We start from the raw sequence: 22,487 nt of genomic DNA on the forward strand, positions 1-22,487 counted from the left end.
TTGCAAGAAACTTTGCCATTTTGAATGATTGTGTGTATATAAATATATGCATAATAGATGAGTATCTGTGTATATAATTTGTAGCTCTCAAAGTTTTCCACAATTTGAACCACTGTAGTACTTTGCTGAGCCTTGTAGCTTTTCTAGCATATCCTGCAACAGTACTATTCTGTGGTGAGAGAGGATTTTCTTGAAAAAGAAAGTTACCTCTGACAAGAGGTAGACGTACACAAACAGATTAAAGGGGAAAAAAAGTCAGCTTTGAACTCTTCCTGCCATTTCTGCCACTGAACATCTGGCACTTTCTGTGAGCAGAGGCAGTGAGTTGTATTAGGTCCTTAGATGGATTTGTGAGCAACTGGCCAAAGAAAGAACTTGCTAATTTACTTTCATTTATGATATGACTAGTCTGTGAACTCAGCTTTTTAGTGAGTTCACTCACTAAAAACACTGTTTAGTGCTTGTCAGATGAGGTTCCACAGATACTGGCTCCTTGTAAGCTCTTATTAGACCTCAAAAGTGGAGGATGTGAAGCTACAGGGATGTTTTCTACTTCTTTCTCATAGGCTGGTGAATCCAGAAAGGAGTTTTCACCCTTGTCTTCTTCTGGGGTTTTACATGCTTCTGGGAGGCTTCCTTGCATGACAAGGCAACCAGTCAAACAATTGCACAGTTTCAGGAGTGTGAGATTTTTTCTCTTGCCAGCTTTAAAACACTTTTATTTATTTCTCCTGTTCTGTGAGTAATGCTTGTCAGGTGTAACTTACTCTCTGGGTCCATGGAATTAGGTGACTTGGTTCACTAGCACAGAAATTAATCAATTCTCCAGAAACAGTCTCCTCAGCTCAACAGCGCTGTCTTGCAGCCATGTGCTTTATGCAGCTGCAGCTGCCTCAGGTGTGGCAGGGGACTGCTGGGCCAAGACGGAATAAAAGGAGTGTGAGCGAGCCAAACCCAGTGTGCACACTGGCATTCCCGCCTCTGGGAATCCAGGCATGGCTGACTCCTAGAGGAACTGAAATACTGTGTGACTAACACAGAGTTCACACTTTTTATTTTTCTCCTGAAAGCGATATTTCATGAGGCAAGCAGTTGCAGTTCTGAAATGAGGAGAGAACTGACATACATTTAACCAAACGGTATCCGGCACCCATACACGAGAGTCAGAAAACACAGATAATATCTCACTTAACAAGCAGTATTTTTCCTGCCTTTTCTTTTTTTCTCTGTTCTAGTAGTGCTTAACAGTTAAGGATGGTGAAAAAGTGGTAGAACTGTTTCCACATCTAACATTAAAAGATCCCCTACCACAGAACAGGCTGTGCTGGGCTCTGCAAAAGCAGGAAGAAGAGGTTTGCATTTGATGTTCTTGATAGGTCCTGGAAAGGTGGAAGTGAGTGTATCCTGGGCTGGTGTCTGCCACCTGAGAGCCTGGCTCCCATTGCAGTGACTCTCTTCTCATCACTGGAAATTTAAATTTCTGCCAGTGAAAAAGAGATGTGAACTGGGTTGTGACTCTCATCCATAAAAATTCTATGTTGCTTTTCTTGCATGATTTCTCCAGTGATTCTAGTGTTTCCATAAGAAAAAACCTTTGGTATTAAGTACACCCAATGTTAGTTTGTGACAGGATAGGGATTTCTGTAGGAAATCTGCCCTGGCTTTTTTCTCAACAGTTGTAGCACCACCAGCACCATCCTGGTATGAACCAAATTGCTCTCAGAACTGGATGGACGTGTTAAAGGAACAGTGGGCTATGGACTTTTGACAGAAATAGAGGATGCTAAAACCTTACTGGGCTGGACGCTTTTTTCCCTTCCTTTCATCCTTATGCCTTCAATTTTATTTCTAGGGCAGAGATGAGGAAACTCAAATAGAGAGAAGTTGAGTGTCTTACCAGACACTATTGTTAGGAATAGGCTCTACTCTGGCTATTTTCACACAGAAATGGCAGTGTTTGGAAATATGAGACCATCTTTCAGAGATGCAGGCTGAATTGAAGGAATGTTTGATACAGACTACAATTCAAGTTTTCCCTATTTTTGTAGAAACCAAGAGCACCACAAGTCAGTGGCAGTGCCAGAAACAGAAATTCAACTCTATAGATAAGGTGGCTCTTTCGAATAAGTAATTGAACAAAAACAAAAACGAAAACCCCAAAACCAAAAAACACCCTCTCCTTCCAAGATCAGATTACATTGTTTATACTTTACTTCACTCTATTTCGTAGTTCTCCCCAGGACTGGCCACTAGGTGCTGAGGGTTTTTGAGCTCCTTTTCCTTCGATCTGTTATTGTTCTGGGCATGCCTGTTGGAAATTAAATGGGAAAGCATTCCATCCTTTGTCCCACCCCCTTTGCAATTCTATATTCATTGGCAAAAGAATGTTAGTGAGATTGCATATCTGTAAGATTGCCATGCAGTAGTAAACTTACCATAGTGTAATGATTTAGATGTAGTTAAGGCATGAAATGCAAATATGATGCTCTAGAATCCAAGATACAATAAATGGATCTATTTTAAATTCACTATTTTTACCCTGTCTTTTTGCGTGTAGGGATTTCTCAATCATGTGTAACAAGAAATCAAATTATATTAAATGGGTCATTAAAGTCAAGTTTACTGAGTTTTCTTAACTGCAGTCTCCTGCAAAGAGGGAAGCATACCCAATCTCCAGCTCCTGCCTCACCAAGTCCATGAGACTAGTCTGATTCATGCCACCTGGGCAAATATCTATTAATTTTACAAGTAGAAGACTGATACGTGTTTAGTGAACCAAAGAGTTCACCACTGCAAAAGTACTTGTCTGCTAACAGGTTACTTATATTTATTACTGACAGGATAAGACCCAAAGAGTGAGAAATAAAACAGTCCTAAAAACACCTTCTCCCTCGTCCCCGCCAGTGGTGCATGGGGATGGGAAATGGGGGTTATGGTCAGTTGTTGTTTCTGCTGCTGCTCAGGAAGAGGAGTCCTTCCCCTGCTCCCATGGGGTCCCTCCCACAGGAGACAGTCCTTGATGGACCTCTCCAGCGTGAGTCCATCCCTCGGGCAGCAGTTCTTCACAAACTGCTGTCCCGTGGGTCACTCCTCCATGGAGTGCAGTCCTTCAGGAATGACCTGTACTGGCATGGGTCCCCCACAGGGCCATAAGTCCTACCCAGGAAAAACCCGCTCCAGCATGGGCTTCCCTCTCCATAGGCTGCAGGTCTCAGGCAGGACCCTGCTCCATCTTGGACCTCCCACGGGGTCACAGCCTCCTTCATGCACCCACCTGCTCCAGCATGGGCTCCTCCATGGGCTGCAGGTGAGTCTCTGCACGCCGATGGTCCCTCCATGGGCTGCAGGGGCACAGCTGTCCCACCATGGTCTGCACCACGGGCTGCAGGGCCTCAGCTCTGGCACCTGGAGCACCTCCTGCCCCTCCTTCTGCACTGACCTTGGTGTCTGCATTGTTGTCCCCATGTTCTCACTCTGCTCTTCCCTGGCTGGAATTTTGTGCCACAATCTTTTGTTCTTAAATATGTTATCACAGAGGCATTACTGTTACTCCTGATTGGCCGTGGCCAGTGGCAGGAAGTCCATCCTGGAGCCGGCTGGCAGTGGCTTCACGGGACGGGGAAAGCTTCTAGCAGCTTCTAACAGAAGCCACCCCTATAGCCCCTACCCCACCCCCACTACCAAAACCCAGCCACAGAAACCCACTACACCTGCATATTGTAGAACTCCTAATGACACACTAAGAAAGATTTTATTTGCTCTCTATTGTTATCTCATAGGTCTGATATTATGAGTTTATATTGGTTTGTAGCAAAAAAAAACTCTTCAGGTTTTTAGGGTAAATGTTCTCAATCTAGACTAAGTCAAAGCACCAACTTCCGTTGCTGTTAACTGGGAGCACAGTTTGGTCCTTGGAAGATGCAGGTGGGTTTTGGTTACTGTTGCTTTTTAACAAATTTCCTGAAACCACAGGTAGTGTGAAGAGAGTTGCCAGGCTGCCGGTCGCCCTCCAATTAAATGTGGGGATTTTTTTTGCTGTGTGTTGGAAAATGTGTTGAACAAACTGAAAAGTTTCAGCTGGTTTTCCTCCCATCCATCCAATCTGTAATAGATACCTCAACTTGGCAGGATGGGACTTGTGTTGGAAAGTTGCTGGCAGTTCTATAAAGTTCCTTACATCCCAGAAAACTACAGAAATAGCTAAGTAAGGAGCTAAATGGTAAATGGCAAAAAATGTTTTAAAGAACTTACTTCCTGTTTTTACTTTCCTTTGCTGTAACAGTCATATTCCCTCTTTCCCATTTATGTAACCCACCTTTGCTCTTGCACTTGCATCCAGTGGGTGGGATTTTGCCCATTTAAGAATACCCCACAGAAACTGGATATGAGGGGACCTTATGAAATCCTCTAGTAAGTCCTTCTGCCAGTGCAGTACTGTTTCTTCATTACCCTTGAGTCCTTCTGGCTGCAGTTTTAGATGGTTCACCTGATGCCACTCTCAACACTCCCGCTCAGAGATTATTCCACAGTTTGATATGTGTGTCATTAAGAAGTGCAGTCAAATACTCATTTCATTCATTTAAACATAGATTTGTGCAAACAAGCCAAAACAGCTCATTTGGAAGACGACTGTCGTTTCCCACCATTGTGATCAGTATAGATCAGAAAGCACAATGCTTTGCTCCATCCAGCTGGGAGGAAACCATTTACTTCATTCAGATCTAGTCCATAACTGGCATCACTAAACTGCTGCCACTTAAGTAAGCTATATTTGCTTTAGTTTTTCCTTTTCTGATAAGTGTCTTCAGGTTTAATAAATGTTTGTGTTTTTATGAGGGAATTCTCATTAGGAGAAAAACCACTAATTTGTTAGGGCTTTGTGTCATGAAATTACTGCCCTTGCTGGTGTGCCGATTGCCACGGGATGTCTAACAGATTGCATCAATGTAATTTGGTAACATCTCCATTTTGGAGACAAGGGTCTTATGTGAACATTATTGGGTTCAAATCCTGCTCTGGACCTGTTCTATTCTTTGCTATTAATGCAAAGACCAACCTTTTAGTAATAGTCAATGAAACTAATCACTTAGATAATTATCACTTAGATAATTCTTTTGGTAATTGTTTCCAAGGGATGCTTTTGTTAGAGATATGTGAAGTAATTTTAAAAGAAGCTCTGCAAGACAGGGATATTACTGTGGGCAGGACGTGTGCTGGTACTGAGAGCTGAACCAAGAAACATCACCATTTCTGGAAGTGCAGTACTTAGCAAGAGAGTTCTTTTTCTTACTGTATTGCATTCAGCACTAAAACAGTTCCACAATACTTATAATACATTAAAGCATCAAACTGTTTTCCTTTGCAAAACCTTATGTACACAAGATATTGGCATTTGTTTCCTCTTTGTAAATAAAAGACAATAAAACCCTTGAAGTCATGTGTTGAATGAACTCTTTCCATGTTTTAAGAAGTCCTGGGAATTATAGGCACTTCATTGCTTTTAATCACAAGGACCAGCCAAAGCTTGATCTGTGGGCGTTGGTGAAGCTTGCTGAAGTTTAGTTGAATTTTTAGTTGAAGATAAAATTTTACTTTTTGGGTAATTCTTTTGGAACCCCAGAATACTTGTAGGTTAGACTTCACTATGTCTTTGAAGCAAATCTGGGTGTGCTTTCAAGGAGTACTTGTGGAATAAAGAAAATTTTTTACAAAGGATGTCCATTTGATAACCTTTTCAATCTGTCAGTCTGCGTTGGCTAAACTGTATCTTCTGAGTGTAGCAGCTAGAGAACATACCTATGTCTTACAAATATCCAGAATGGTAAGGCTGATGACTGTGTATCCAGCCTTCAGTAAATTTGGAAGAGATATTGGCATGCGTTCTTTTCACAAATATAATTCCCCTGTACTCATAAGAAGTTTTCCCTGCAGGAGAGTAGGTTTTGGTCCTGAGAATATCATGCTTTAGATAGTGTTTAGGGGTTTTGTTAAGTTTTATTTGGTTTGTAGTTCCTCTTATGGTAATATTTGAAAATGAGGCTACTCTGATGACTGACTGATGTTACTTTCTTCACTACTAGGAAAGGAAAGTCCTCCGATTAGTGATGTCCCAGATGATCCAGATGAACCTATGCCTGTGCCAGAGGACCTTTCAACTAGTACTGGAGGACAACAAAGTTCTAAGAGTGACAGGATCTTGGGTAAGATGACAAGTCCACTCTGATAAGAAATACGAGTAGATAATATAGTAGATAATGTTAAAGTACTGTATAACAAGCTGGTATACAGGGAGATCCTGTGCCTTTTTGTCTTGCTAAGGTGCTTCGTGTATTTTGTGCAACCTTTTCTTTGGAAAAGGCATTTTCATCCACAGAGAAGTTACAAGGATCCTACTATTTATCTTCTTTCTAAAGCATGACTGGTTGTATAAAATTCTCTCCAGGAAAGATATTCCATTTTGCCTAGAAAATGGATTAAATATGTGATTCCAGGTCAGAATTATTGAACTCAGATTTGATAAAAATTCACTAAACTCTCAGATATTTTCATTATTATTTTTAATTTGAATGTTATCTTGAATGTTATCTGCTATGCAGATTTCTCCAGAAATGCCACATTAGAATACACATAGTATTCATATGTTTCAGATTCCAATATTGAATCTTGATTTATCCTTGATTTTTTTTTTGCCTGGCAGAACTTTAGAAAGCATTTGAATTTTGTTCTGCTAGGTAAAAATCCACAATGGATAAAATCTGTTGGGTTAAAATAAATTATTGTCCACAGATGATTGTGCAAAATGCTGATTCTTCTTAGTGATCCCAGACTGCACACCAAGGACTAGCAATGACTAATGCATGAATCCACTCACATGTAGTGCATTGAAAAAGACTAAATGATATTACTTGAGCACCGTGCCTGTTTATTAGTGGGGGAAGGGGTAAGAAAAAGCGGGGGGGGGGGGGGGGGGGGGGGAGGAAGCACACTGACTCCCAGAATGCTGTGATCAATGCCCTATGTGATATAAATATTTCTGGAAAGGAGTGACTATCAAAATGCATTAGTTTGCCCACAAATAAAAGTATTGCTCATAATTTTTACATTCCTATTTTAAGAATGAGGATCAGAGTGGAAGACTTTTTATAGAAAGACTGCAATTGCCTTTAAGTGTTTATTGTTTGAGGCAGTCCAGTAAAGGATATTAGGTGAGAAGGGAGGCACAGAAAGCAAAATAACCAACTGAAGGTAATACAGCAGGATGGTGTCAGTATTGGGAATAGAACCTACTCCCAAACTTCAGCAGTGGCTACTAGAGAGTGCATCATCACTTTATTTACCACTTGATCTACTCTTACCAAAAATTTGAGCACAAAGGTCAGCTCCTACATGTATATTGGCATACCTTATGAACAAATTAATTTTTAAAGATGCTTATTAATAATATGATCGCTTACCCACTGCTTTGTTTTTCAGTCCGAAGATCTTTGGACAAAATCTTGCCTTAACTGCTTGTGTATCAACTCAATAAAAAGAGTTAAGTCTCCTTTCTCCCACAGTACCTAAACCCAACAAAATATTTAAGCCTTAATTTAAAAAATATTTTTAAGTGCTTTGTTCAAACCCAAACAAACAGGATTTTTGATTGCGTTAAATTTTCTTTACTTCACAAATATCAAACTTTGCTGATGATGCCATATAGCATAGCATTCAATCATATAGCAATAGAAATACATATTAGGAGTTACTGTAATAATTTTGGTATCCTAAATATGATAAGTTCTATCTGTTGTTCTCATTACTCAGCAGTAAATTAGATTTTCCATGTCCTAACTTCAACATTTTTCTACAACCGCTTTCTCTATCCCTTAAGTCTTTTGTTTAGAAGGGTTACATCTTGTAGTGATGTCTTGTTGAACATAGTCAACAGACATAATACTCTGTTTTATGGATGATCTGTGTGTATCAGCTCCATTGCTTGCGATGTTTGTCTTTTCTGTAAAGCTGCATACAATCTTTACTTCTACTGCTCCTTTTTTCTAGCCCTAAACTAACTTTCTGAAAAGAGTCTACTGAAAAAACTAATTCTTCTGTTTTACAAAGACAATCTGAACACATACCCCAATCATATCAGGAGCCATGGGATTGCTGTGCACATTCTGGGTCTTCATCAAAAGAAAATCCCTTAGGAATAAACCTATGCCTTAGGAGTAGTGTTTGGCCTGTATGATCCCATAGCTGTATTAGGGATGAAGGGGACTGTCTTTCTATGTAGGTAGTGGCATGGCAGAGTAGACAGGCTTGTTTCTCACCTCTATTTATCAACAAACTTAGATAGAAGAAGATGAGCTGAAAAAGTCATTTGAAGAATGAAAGATAGATGGGAGACTATTGTAAAGACCCACTGACATTATAGATGTATATCTTGTGGGTGGGAGATAGACAGTGGCCTGTGATAACTGACTGGCCAGGCAACAGTTTTTCTCTATATGACTTTCCTAATGTCCCATCTGTTTCCTTCATCAAAAGGGAATTCCCAGTGAATTTTGTTGTATTTTAACCTAGGATTTTCAGTGCATCTCACTTAATCTGTAAGACCCTGAGAGATTAACTGTCCATATGGCATGAACCAAGGAATTTGAGTCAGATATTTACGGAGGAGAGACTCTACATTCTGAAGGACTTTTTTGTATATGTAGTACTATAGAGGTAACAATGGGAATTGAAGGTTTATTAAATGAAGAGTAAGTATTTACCTTGTCCTGCTAAAATTAGGTGAGAAATCTGTTGTTAATTTTTAACAACCTGTGAGGTAGAAATGTTCAAATGACCATTTGCTTACTCAGATTAATAGTAACACTTCATGAAATCTTTAACCCTGGAATCAAAAATTTAACTACCTTTTTCATCAATTTAGCATTTTAAAAGCCAAAGATTAGGGGAAATACGATATTTTTAGTAAAGAAATGTAGGCCTTATCTCCTCTGTGTGTTTTGAAAAATCTCCTTTCATGCTTCTTCCAAACCTCTAATGAGACTTAAATGTGGTACTATAGAGCTGATAGAGAATTGTTTGAAATATCTTTCCTGCTCTAAGAATGATGTTGAAGTCCTCCATTCACTTGCCAGATTTTATTGGGTGCCTTCAGTTTTTGAGTTCTCACTTAAAATGACTGGAGAGAGGTATCTAGAGGTTCATGAAATGTATGTTTTGACTTGTGTCCCCAGACAGGGGGGACACTCAAGACATGGGTAGCTTCTTATCAGTGCAAAAATGATCATCAAGTATGAGAAGGTAATTTAAGGAAGTAAAGGCATCAACTATTTCTAGTAATAACCTCAAATATCACAGCAAAGCAGAAACACATTGAAAGACTTGTTCTGATCACTGCTCATTTCCTTGATGAGCTTGTTATGATTTTAATGTTGTAATCCCCACTATGTGTTGAGCAGCTTCCTTCTGCAAGCTCAAATTTTGCTGCTCTGTCCACTAGATATTCTTCCTTCTTGGTCTTATTCTCCACCCCAGATTTACTTCTCAGGCTGATCTGGCACCTATAATTTTTTTTTATTATCTTCTTTTTATTCTTCTCACCCATCTGTTCTACATTTAGTTTCTGTAGAAAACACAGGGAATGTTTTCAGCAAAGCTGATTTTCACAGCTCTTTAAGGCACTAGAGGCTCTGTTTTACCATCTCTCCTAAATGACTTTTCAAAATTTTGGCCTGAATTTTTTAGAAAAACACTTCCCACTGAAACTCCATTCCATTAGGAATTAGTGCTTTGTAGCCTATTTCAGACAGCTCTATTTCCCATGCTAACCTATTTGAAATATTACCTGATGATTCTTACTGTCTCCGTTGAAGTTTCAGGTTAAACATTGTGTGCACCTTTTGTGGATGATCAGTGCTGAACATCCTCTATGTGGTAGACAGTTGAAATTTAGGGCTCTTTGTGCTCTCAGACTGTATCCTGATTCAAGCCATGTGTGGGAAATTAATGATTCAGTGGGCTGTAGATTGGACCCTACTTAATGGAGAAAGGGCCATTTGCTGCAGTGGTGGCATTTGGCTAGAGAGGTAGGCAGTACCTTCTCTATCCATAACTGTCGATGCCAGAGCTGGCCATCACTGGGTAAAAGACAAAAATCCATCTCATGGTGTTACTGTCCTCAGAAAGAGGCTGTGGGCTCGCTGCTTCTGCACAGACAGCTGTCTGAGGCTGCAGATGACCATAAACTTCCAAGACAGAAGTCAAGGGTTACCACCATCATCACAGATTACTGTCTGGACCTGGAATATACAATGTCTACAGATCATCTTCTTTTTAAGAGGTGGGAAGAAGTAATCTCACAAAATTAGATTGAAACTTGTACAACTGACAGAGAACGTCCAAAGTAACAAGTCAAGGTGAACTTGGACATCAGTAGTAAACAGACGAGATTTATATGAAATTATAAATTCTATTTGTTTAAAATAAAGGATATCAGTATGGGAGGAGATAGTAAAAGGAAAGCACTTTTTTGACATTTTTCTCTTCCAGGGGAAATATCAAGGGCTGATGTTACCTCCCTCCCACAATCCAGTTTTTGAAGCAGAAGCCTTTATAACTGCAGGCCTTGGTGCCTGCCAGCACTTGGACCCCAGCATTGTCTTCAACCCAGGGATCTTCCCTCCCAGCCGTGGGCATTCAGGGGTGGTAACCTGAGTAGCTAGTTACTAGTGCAGGAAAGTGTCCCCATTCTGAACAGCTTCGGTGCTTTATTTCCTTAAAAGGAGCTCAGTCATCTGAGAGCACGGACACAAGCTTTGCTGAGGGGCCACTAGGCAACCACAACAGCTTGCCATTACATAAATCTGCTGCAACTCACACACAGCTGGGTGGAGACAGAGTAAAAGTGTGGAAAGGCTGCAGACAGAGGGGAAAAGGGAGAAAAGACAAAAGGAGAAGTGCCCACACCCCAGCTTGCAAAATCAGTCCTGTGGTTTAGACAGGTCCAGCTCACTGATGCCCGGTAATTCTGTTAGGCAGGGAAAGGGGTTGAGGAAAAAAAACTGCCAGAGCAAAGTGTCTTTGCACCTTCTCCTGTGGGAATCCAGTAGCTATGTAGGAAGTGTATTGTGTGTGAATAATAAAATGCACATGTGGCATGTGTGCCTGTGGACGTTCAGAGAACTAAATTCAGAGAGCTAAAGTAACCTGGAGGGCTGTGTGATATGTTTTATTTGCTCAGGTTTCAGGTGAACATCTCTGCTGCTTAAAGGTATGAAAGTGTGTAGAAGCTGATGAGCCTTTGTAAATAATTGCTGATAAATGCTGTCTCACCTGATGTAGCCCTAATGACTTTAAGAATTGTCTTTAACCCTTCTCAGTGAAACAGGGCTTGAAAGTCCAACTGAGGAGGCTTCTGAAGGAATTGAAAAACTTGTAGCTAAAATATTTTAGGAACTTTTAAAAATAGGGAAGTTGGGAATCTCCCCTCTTGTTTGGTCTGAAGCCCCTATTTCTAACCCCAAAATAACATTTTCCAGTGTAGACTGGTACTGCATGCTCTGAGAGCCTGCCAGTATGACTTACATGATTTTAACAGTAATGGAGGAGATATTTTTGTCAGGAATATTTTCATTTTGTCTGCAAAACTCATCTGAGGATTTGTATAGAGGAAGATGAGGGTGGTTTAGTAGGAAAAGACGTGACAAATTTCAATAATGCCCTTGCATATGCTGCATGGGATATATATTATATATGAGCTTTCAAAGGTGTGTTTTGCATGTGCATAGTGTAAAACAGTGAGCTTGAGTGAGGTGCAGAAGACCCAGGTATTCCACTGAGAATGTACTGTTGAGCCAGAGACAAGTTCTGATCTATGTAATGACTTGGGACTTAGAAAAATGTGCACAAATTTTCACAAGGTGAGTGGAAACCAGCCTGCTTAGTGAAGCTGGATTCCTTTATCAAATTTAAAAATGCTTGCTTCAAGTAATGAAAGGTGAACATTTTCAAAACAAACTTGGAAGTAGTTTCTGGAAGGGAGAGTGAGCCAGCCTGAAAAACAGAGCCACCCCAGCCCCAGCGAAGGCTGTCCTGTATTAGTGCAGTTCGCTCAGCCCATTCAAAGCCAGGGCAGAGCCACTGTGTAAGCAGGCACATAAAAAATTGTCCTTTGATGCAACTACAGCAATGACAAAATCGAATCCTTGAGGACAGAATTGATCCTAAGAAGAGTTGCATGTTTTCAGTGATTTCTGTTTAGTTCATGAGGATTCTTTTTACTCCTGGCCAATTTGGCAGTAGTATGATCTGTGTTGCCACTGTGTGGCAACATGATGTTGCAGTAGTTGGTGAAGCTGTGGAGTTTTTTTCCCTTTTTTCTCCAGAGCTGTGTAGCTTGTGGAGCTGCAGCCAATTTCATGAGCGCTTCCTGGGTACTGCTGTGTTTTCAGAAGGGGGAACATCAGTGTAAAAGTCAGGGAAAGCCTGGGAACTGTGCAAGTTTTGTTTCTTCAGTGTTGAGAGAGTGGCAAGCACTGTTTGAAATGGAGAAATGCAGTGTGTTTAGCTGTGTGGCTTTAGGTACTGAGACTGAGCCTGCAGATCTAATCTGCAGTGAGAGGAAGTTCTCTTTATCTGAGCAGAAGAGATGTGCCTCAGAGATAAGCCCCATTCTAGCTCGGGAGTTAAAATTATCTAGCAGGATCTGAGCAGTGGCTGCAGCACAACTCAGAAATACCAGGCTCTGGCTGGAAGGTGGGCATATTTTAAGCTGGGGAAGACCTCTGTAAGTGCAGCTTGCTAGACCACAGGTTATTTTAAAGGAATGACTGTATCAAAAGGTTGGATTGGCCTCCCAACACCAGCCATCCCACTATTCTGTGTTAATTCTTGGTTATTCTTTGTTGTAGGCTTGCTTTTTTGCTTGAGCAAGTTCTCATTCCCGAAAATTGCTCTTCAGAACTGCACCCTCAGTGAAAACTTAACTGCTGGACTCAGGCACAGTGTAGGGACCACCTGCCTCCAAAGAGGTGCCATTTCAGAACAAGCTGCACTTTTGGTTTTGTTCAGCCATTCCTCACATGTCTGTGATTTCGACTCCTATTATGGTGCCTCCTGGAAGGAGATGATTTCTGACTGCAGAGGACCTGCAGCAATGCTCTCCCCTCAGGTATGAACTTCCCAGGCTTTGTCCCACAGTGAAATGTGCAAACACAGTGTCACTGTGGCTGCATCCCCCACATTTGAGATTTGCAAGGAAGGATTTACAGCATGGCCATGCCACCACAGCTTTCCCCAGTGTAGAATAAGCCCCTTATGACAGAGAGGATGGAAGAACTCCTTTTTGGAGCTATAATCCTAAAGCCAGGAGCAAACACCATGCATTACAGCAGGACAGAGATTTATCCCCAAACCTTTTTCATTGAGCTCACTGTGTGAGGTTTCTTGAAGCCTCAGAGGATAGTCTCTCAGGAGAAAGCTCTTCCCCACATGTAGTACATAGGTACACTATAGCAGCCACTGCAGGCTCACTCTCAGCATGTCATTTGTGGTGAACATGTGTGACCACAGCAAGCTGTTAACTCGTGAAGGTGGATCAGGTAGCATCCCAGGATTTTGGCTTCCACAGACAGCTTATTCGAAACTGTCATGCGTCATCCAGCTGCCTTCCTGAACAAGCAAGTGAGCAGAGCAGCAGCCTAAAAGCAGGCTAGACCTGCAGCCTGCAATGTGAGGCATTCTGCTCCCTCCCTCTCTCCCTCCCTCCCTCCTTCCCCAGGAAGTGAATTCTGTATTACAAAGTGCATGTGCAGGGAACATAAGTCCTAGTAAAGGAATTTGTTTTCCAAAAGACCCTCTTTGGTGCGTGCTTCCCTTTCTTTGTTTTTTATACATTTTGAAGTTAGGAATAATGCCTAGTTCTTGTATCCGTTGCAGTTTAGGGTCATATTGCTCAAAAGCATTTAGGTGTCTAAGTTTACGTGCATAAAAAGAGATCCTGGGAAGGTATCTAATCTATCATTTCACCATCAGCTATGGTAACATCACAGGCGCAAAATGGGAATTTTGGAAGTGAGTAACTCCTACTCCTTTGATGTGAGGTTTCAATCCAAGCATGCCAAAATCCATGTCTAAAAATTAGATGAAGAATTGCAGAAAAAAAAAAAAAATGACAGAGCAAGCACAAAATTACTCTTAATTTCCAACCGAAATGGGCCTGATCCAAAAAGAAAAGTTAAGGCACATGCTTTGCTGTTTAGTGTTCACATTCCATTTCCCTTGTTTCTCCTCTCCCAAAAGTGTAATAAATGTAACAAAAGTGGAGAAATATAACATCATCAATTAACTTCCACTCTTCCAAGCCACATTTCAGTGTTTAAAGGGGGAGAGGGGGGGGAAGAGAAGAAACTCAAGAGTAAGGAGAACTTTCACATGAGCCATTTTTTTTTTTCACCCTGGAAATGCTACTTCTGAGGAAGTGGCTCTTACCAGAGTAACTTCTAGATTATTTTATGGAATGATGTAAGAACTCACTTGTTCCCTGACCCCTCTTTTAAAAAAAAATAATAATTGAGAGCTTTAGAAAGAATTGCTAATTACTTCATATAATAGAGAGTATCTGCATATGATTTTGCGCTCCCTGCTGATTAAGTAATGTAACATAAATGTTTAATGCAATGGAAAGGTGGATTTAAACTAAAGTTGGTGATACTTTCAGCTTGTGTTGCAATTAATAGAAGAGGAAATATTAATTCTCCATATTTCATCATTTAAAAGCATCCTGTATTTGTAAGAAGCTGTGATCAGCCAACATCCCCACTATGGATTTGAACTTCCCAAATCTTTGATGGTTTTTGAGTTTTTTTGTCTAAGCTAAGAGCTTTCTGTTCTGATTTTTAATGGTGGCTTGAGGGATTTTTGGAGGGAGATCTGTCTCTTCTCGTTCACAGTACTGTGCACCTCAGCATTATATGGACTGAGTTACTGAGCCTGTTTTTTCCTGCTGTGAATATGTGTTGCAATGCTCGGAAGTGGTGGCAGTGGTTGGTGTTGAAGCGGGATGGTTTCATTAGCACTGAAATGGCGACTGCCAGCTGAGGAGCACTGCTGTTCCTGCTCCCTCTTGCTCAGCCTACGTTTCAGATACATACTTTCAGTTCTTTCCATGAGAGAATTTATTTTCAGGAGAAAACAACACACGCATCTATAGAATTCACTATAAAAATTTATTTGCCTTATTGTGGGATGGACTGGGACCCACTGCTTGGGTTTTGTGCCCAGGTTTGCAAAGGGAAAACACCTAAGTGACACCTATGTGAGTGAAGCGTCAAATTGTCCATGATTCATCTGTGCCCTGCCCCCCAGCTGGCTGTTATTCACAATTCAGGCTGTGAATGTCTCTGGCTTTCCAAAGCATAGCAATCCTCCTGTTTTCCTAGGCTGAAACCATAAGAGGTGAGGAACATCCCTTCTGCACTGACATGGCACCTTACTTTCTGAGTCATTGTCTGTCCTTTTTCCTCCTAATTTTGTAACTGATACCTCCAGTGGCTGGATGCTGGAGGAGAGCTGGAGAAGTCCTGATGGCCAGCCTGGTCACTGGGGCTTCGTCTTCTGCAGGTGTGGACCTACAATAATTTATCTAGAAGTCAAATGGGAACTAGGCTTTTCTGGGGAGGGGTTGAGCTTCCTGCCCATTTGTCCACATAATGGCAAGTAGAAGTAAAAATGAGAAATGATAATTGTGCTAGCAAAAGACTTCAGTGGCTTTGGAGCCAAACACAGGAAACAGATGAGGGAGGAATAATGGTAATGAGGCATTACCTCTGTTGTGGTAACACATTTATTTAATCTTCCCACCACATTGCTAGTAGATCCTAGTAAAATTGGTATCCTACCATGGGCTTATTGTGGTGTTAAGTAGAATTCTTTTTCTCCTTGCAAAACAGACTAGAGAAGTCTTATATTGTTTATTCTGTAAATGCACATTAATGAGTCTGTATATTTGCTGTACAGTATAAACATTTCTAATAAGCTCTTGTGCGCAGTGAGACTGATTTATACAATATATGATACAGCCCTTGATGTTAAGGAGACAGTGCAAAATGTTTTTCATTTCTAAAACTTTTTGTAATCAGTTTCTTCTCTTTAATATGCCCTTTGAAATGGCAATGTATTTTCCATCAAACAGGAGCCATTTATTCCATATTCTCTCTTTTACATGTGTAAATGTACACACACACACATATGTACATACAAATACGTGCCTCTCAGCACACACAGAATTATGTGCCTGCAAAAACAAGTTCCTCTATGTTTATGTCTATGTAAAAACCTAAAAACCATCACATATATGCAAAACAGCATTTATCTTGAAAGCTGAGCTTTTCATTCTTTTTAAGACTTACCAGACATGCACTCAGCAACATAAACCCATACCATAAAAATATTTTTTTTCAAATCTAAAAGAGGAAAAGTTTAGTTCCTGCTAACTTGTCTGTATCCCTATAAGAAACCTAAGTGTAAATTCCACTTGGGAAGTGGGCAGCAGCTGAGGAAGATCCGCTTGTACTCGTGGTTTTTGTAGTTTGTGTAAAGCTGCTGGGCCAAGGCAGCTGTGTAGGTAGACAGGGTCGTGGTACTAAAAGGACCACCAAGGAGTTCATGAAAATAGGGGAAGATAGGGTAAAGAAAGAGAAACACACACTCTCTCTCAATCCTTCCTGCTGTCATTCTTTGCCTGAGGCAATGCCCTGAAGAGGCTCTCCTGCCTACCTCTGCCAGCTCAGCAGTGGAGGGGTGCATGGGCTCTCAAGACCCTCCCACACACTTCTTGAGTGCTGTTCTTCCTTGCATTCAGATGTTTTATTCACCTAATTTCTTGCAGTGTTATTCAGGTAAGGTCTGTAGTGGAGAGACGGGGAAACAATGATGAAGTGTTTTTTTCCAGAAGATCCTTTTACAGTCCTATACCAAATTCTGGATTGCATAATGAAGCTTTGGGGAGCACATATGATCCTCACAGTAGAAGGATAGATGGCTGATGTATTGAAATAATTCCATATTGAAATATTGGAAAATGCAGATATCTTGTATTTCTAATTTGAGATACAGCTTTCTGCTAAAAGTGAAAAAAAGTTTGCGTATGCCTAACTCAGTAAATTTCTTAGAGATGTTTCAGTAGCTAACTGAGCTAAGAAATACAAAGGAATGGTTAAAAGTGCCACTTTGACAGATGTAGTGATGGATCCTTCTGCTCTTCTGTCCCAGAAAGTGACAGTGATATTCAAGAAATCTCCTTATGCACATCGTGGGGAGCTACAGGTGAGTGCAAAATATAACCCCTCATGAAGGCCAGGATAGTTGAGCACAGTGCAGTCCCTGGCCTTCCTGTGTGGAAACTGGTGTTTGCTGTGTAATGGCGGTTTTTTTCACCCCTCTTTTTTACCCTCAGCGAGACAGAGCACAAATGGTTATATTAGTTGCCTACTTCCTGAGAACACAGTGATCCTCACATTCTGGGCTGCGGGTTGTGTTTTCACATTCAGGCCTAGGATGGGAGTTCATCAGATAGCCATGGGCAGCTCTAGCAAATAGCACATTTGCATCAGCGGAAGCAAATTTCACCAGACTTGCTGGGAAGGTTTGCTGCAGCATGCCACGATCCTGCACTACTAACAGTCACTGCACATTCATTCGGTAAAAAAGATGACAACAGAAAATGAAACTTTTAACGTTCTCTTCTACAGAGACTTGAGAAGCACCTTACCCTGAAGGTGTGAGCTTGTGGTTCACATCACCTTTTCTGGGACTCCATGCTGCAACTCCTTTACCTAACTTTGAGGTAAAGGAATTTATAGCTGTGGATGAGCCATTCTTCATTTGTCCTGGTGTCAAGGAAAGCTCTTAGAACTGCTCTGAGGCAAGAGGCAATCCTAGCGTCTAACAGCTTCCAAGAGTCCAAAGGCCTTCAAGTAGGATACTGGTATTAGAGTGTCTTATGTGCTCAGAAACACTCAGCCATTATGATTTTGTCTTTTTGTGTTGGACAAACCAGACTTTAGTTGCTCTCTTCTAAGTGAATAAAACATCATTCATTAGTCCAATATTTTCACCTCTGCTGACCAGTTCTGAAGACCAAGTTTATACACTTGCTGCAGCCTCTGACAAACCTGCCTGGCCATGACCTGACTCAACCTGTACAACCTAGTAGCTCAAGCTGTATTTCTGGATGTATGTGTTTCTAAGTGGTAGAGTTAGCAGGATTTCATTTCCTTTCCTGACTTCGGTGTACTCCACAGTGCAGCACGGCCACGGCACAAATACCAAAGTTTACCTTTGCTAATAAGAAGCAGCAACTACTGTAGAGATGCTGCGCATTTTAATGTGGAAGGTTTCTCATGATTTATATTCGCCTCGCTCTTAGTCCAACTATGGTGTCTAGATGTTAGTATGAAATTTAGGTGCATTATAAATCCTGGATTGAACAGTGCTGATGGGCTCTCTCTGGCTTGCAGGAGTCGCAGCTTGGTAGTTCATGGGAAAGGAGGTTTCCTAGTGTGTACTGGCATGTTAGGGCACACATTTGGGTGTTTCTGTGCTGAGAATCTATCATGTTTGGTTAAAACGCAATGCAGTGTCTTTTTCTTAGGAATATTTGAAAAGTACTTTAAACATAAGCTGGGAAGATGCTTTAAAAAGGATTCTTCCAAGTAAAAGGCACTTACACTGTCCAGGGCACACAAGTAGGAGCAGAGAGGAAGTTTGACAGAAACTTTGCCTGCTTGACACTTTCAAATATTCCGTAAATGCTGAGATTGCAGGAAATGGCAACACTGATAGTCTGAATAGATCATGGGAGGCCAAGTTTTGATCACCCTCTTAATTTCTGAAACCAGTTTTCACAGCACACACCTTGTTCCAGTTGTTTGTAATTGTGCGTCCTCTGTCCATTTTAGTTCTTGCTGTGGGTGCAAGACTGAGAAGGGGATTGAATTAAGCTTTGGGTTTTTCTTCTGTCATTTTTTCCCAATTGTGTTTTTTTTTTCTTTTTGTTGTTGTTGTTGTTATTGTTTTTTGTTTGGTTTTTTGTTGGTGTGTGTGTGTGTGTGTGTGTGTGTGTGTGTGTGTGTGTTGTGTTTTGTTTTGTTTTTCTCTGAATTTATGTTGTGGCATGGGTTTCCTGGAAAAGGAACTCTGTTGCTCTAGACACTGCACAAACAGCATGCCCCAAGGAGTTTACAATCTAATTAAGGCTATATATACATAATTGATTAATTAAGCCCCACAAGTCCTAGCCAAGTTAAGTGTGAGGTAGGGCAGAATGAAATGTAATCAATTATGCTGTGGAATTTAAATCATACATAGTATTGTGGAGACCAAAGAACAAATATATTTTTCTAATAGCTGCAGCAAAAAAGTCTTGTATGTTCTTCCAGGGTGCAGTGGGATTGGTTTAGTTCAAACTACTCAGCTTTGTTTTAAACCTCATGTCTTGAAAAACAAGATTGAAAAATATAAAGCAGGTAAATGTAAATAAATGAAGGATTTGATAATCGTACATGAGGGAATAAAATAAATATTGTCAGCAGATGATTAAACCATTTGGGGAATCAGGAAATTATTGATTTCCTAACTTCTAATTAGTCTAGATTTTAGTACAGAATAGCAATTCACTGTATTGCTTGGAGTTTTGGAAAAAGGGAGAACTGATTTCCAGCTCTGTGCCTGATTTTTACGGGCAAGAGTCCTGGGTTGTACCAGTACAAGGAGTGAAATTCCATCCCAATGCCAGTGGGACAGAGAAGTAAGTGAGGCTAGTCCTGGGAGGCTGAGCAACTGAGGATAAAGTGGGGAGTTAAGCATAAATGTCAGGGTTTCAGATTCATACTCTCCTCCAGGCTTTTCTTTATGCTGAGATGTTGTGAAGATTTAAAAAAAAAAAAAAAGCCAACACTCTAGCAATTTGGTTTTAGAGTGACATTTCACACCTCGTAACTGAACATGTATGGGAAGCACTATGCAGCTGAACTGGAGATGACAGAGTTTTCAGTTTTAGGTCATTTCCCACATAAAAGGCACAGGCTGAGCCCCTTTCTTCTTTCTCAGACTACTACTTATGCCATACTAGCTTCAGTGTAGAGGGAAATTAAAAACTGCTTTGGATATTAAATACCTTATGCACTTTTTTTTTTCCCTTGAGGTAGTTACCTTTGGGATTTTTGCATTTTTCAGTGAACAGTGGTAGCATGGGAAAAGGCCAGTTGAGGAAAAAGGTCATTTCTTTTCTGCTTCTGCATCATTAGTCTGAGGAAGAAAAGTCTACTTTAGACCTTGAGCAATCCTGGATAAGGGAGAACTGGCTGAGGGTTCCAGGCATTTGATATCCAGGATTTTATGGGCGTAACCAAGGTTTATAAGGCTGGACAATAATTCTACCTTTGTATAATTCTGTAGGACACATCACAGCCTCTTGTAAGTATTTTCATAAATACTGAAGTGATACAACCTTTTGGAGCTACAACTGCTGCTTGCTCCGTGGTCCCTAGTCACCTTCTGTGGGACACAGGCCAGGAGGGTGACCAGTGCATGGACACATTTCAGCCTTATGTGTTGGGACACTTGAGAGGCCAAATATAGGAATCACCCAATATTTAGGAATATAATACCCAAATATAGAAATCACTCTGAACAACAAAATGACTTTTGGGTCCCCCCCCCAAAAAAAAAAAGAAAAAAAAAAAAAAAGTCTTGTCCCCATTAAAAAAGAATTGAAAAATGTGCAGATAAGGAAGTAAGGGCACATGATGGATTAAGCGTCTTTCCCATGGCCACACAGGAAGTCTGTGGCTGAGCTAGGAATTAAACCTAGATTTCCTCAGTCTGCATCCAATGCCTTATCCCTCTTTGTGGCCGTAAAATTCTGTTTGTTATCAAATTCTCCGTAGGCTGAAGCAGAAGGCTACTCTTTGTGAGAACAAGAATTATTAAAGGATTAGTACTATCCATAATTGGTTAGAAACTGAGAATAGGACTGGATCAAGTATTACCCATTTCCATTGCTATTTAATGTTCTCTTTTTTCCAAGTTTACATCAGCAAAAAATTCCCCTTGTGGTATTGCTCCTTAACCAAACTTCTTGTGCCCTTCCTTATGGCTAGAGTTGCAGTGGAGGCAAATGCTTAGCTGTTTCCAACTGTTCTGGTTTAACACTAAGTAACATTATGACTGGCTTGATAGAAAGTTATTATATTTCTGCCTCTTTTGACATTTCTCATACAAAGTCAAATAGAAAAATTGCATCCATTTGCTGTGGAGAACATCCATATCTAAGTTCTCTCTTACAGTACTCATTTGATTTGACAGAACATTATTTCTTGAACTTCTTCACAGCTGGTTTTTGTCTTTTGACATGCTGAACTACATCAAGAGGGGTTCCACTGAAGTGAAAACCAGACCAGAACTAGTAAAGCCAGAAGAAGGCAGGTAATGCCCCACAAACCTGAAATATACACTAGCCCATCTCTGTAACAGATAGGATATGACAATCTAGACAAAACCTTCATAATGGACATAGTTCACCTCACATACATGTACTGAGTATTACACAGTTTGATCACCGGGCTGTCCTTAGCAGAGTGATGCTGTGTATAAACTCTGCTCTTGTAAACTAGAGGTATTGGTGCTGTATCTGTAGGGAAGTGGAAGAGCAGTCAGAGCTGTAGGGTGGGACATGGTGGTCTCCAACAGTCATTCCATCTCTGAGACTGTTGGTATTCATGAGAGGAAACTGCTAACTCCTTCCTACTCATGTAGTGTCACCTCTCCTCTGTCCCACACATCCCAAAATACATTCGTTTTAGCTGAAGAACTAAACACTGATCACATGGCCCAGAAGATATTTTTTAATTCACAGATAAATGGTAGGGAAAATAACCGTACCTGTTGATATTCTCAGTGCAAGAGTATTTCAAAGAAAGTGAAGCCTTACTAATGCCCATTTCTTATCACGTCCTAACAGCCTCCTTTGTGGGGGAATAGCCACAAATGGTTTTGAGTGTTCTTCCAACAAGATAGCTTTCATTAAGTGATGAAAAAATAAACATACCGCAGTGCACCTTTGTGTAACGCTCCTGTCTTCATCTGCATGCAGGATTTCACCACTATCTCCCTGGGAAACTACAAAATTCAGTTAGCCGCCAGATAAGATAAAAACTGGAGCTTGACTCAAAAGGGATGCATAACTGTTAGTGTTATGATATTTATAGAGGGTCATTTCTCAAGTTTGAACTTTCTACTCATCCCTTTATCAGACAAATTCTTGATGAAAATTCCCCGAGAAATGGAAGAGTGTCAAAAGCTGGTGTTTCCACTCTGTTGTTAAAGAGGTTCGTGTTTTGCTTTGTATCTCTTTTGCCTGCAAATGGAGAAGAGAAAATTTTTCATGTGAATCTCAAACGCCTTCTGCTCCAGCCAAGTTTCATTCTGAACAAGCGGGA

The 22,487-nt window shown here is 40.7% G+C and overlaps 1 protein-coding gene across 8 annotated transcripts in view; it reads left to right on the forward strand.

Moving 5' to 3' along the window:
• The window catches only part of IKZF1 (IKAROS family zinc finger 1), a 106,409-nt gene that overhangs the window by 53,074 nt on the left and 30,848 nt on the right, over nucleotides 1–22,487 (forward strand). For all 8 annotated transcript variants that reach the window (XM_027878976.1, XM_027878968.1, XM_027878970.1 and 5 more), the window contains one exon: nucleotides 6,081–6,200. In XM_027878976.1, the coding sequence (XP_027734777.1) occupies nucleotides 6,081–6,200 (120 nt within the window). The remainder of the gene's footprint in view (nucleotides 1–6,080; nucleotides 6,201–22,487) is intronic.

The sequence above is a fragment of the Empidonax traillii genome, unplaced genomic scaffold (genome assembly GCF_003031625.1).
Source record: "Empidonax traillii isolate 1590-97213 ecotype Southwest subspecies unplaced genomic scaffold, ASM303162v1 scaffold48:size2401408, whole genome shotgun sequence".
Classification (NCBI taxonomy): Eukaryota; Metazoa; Chordata; class Aves; order Passeriformes; family Tyrannidae; genus Empidonax; species Empidonax traillii.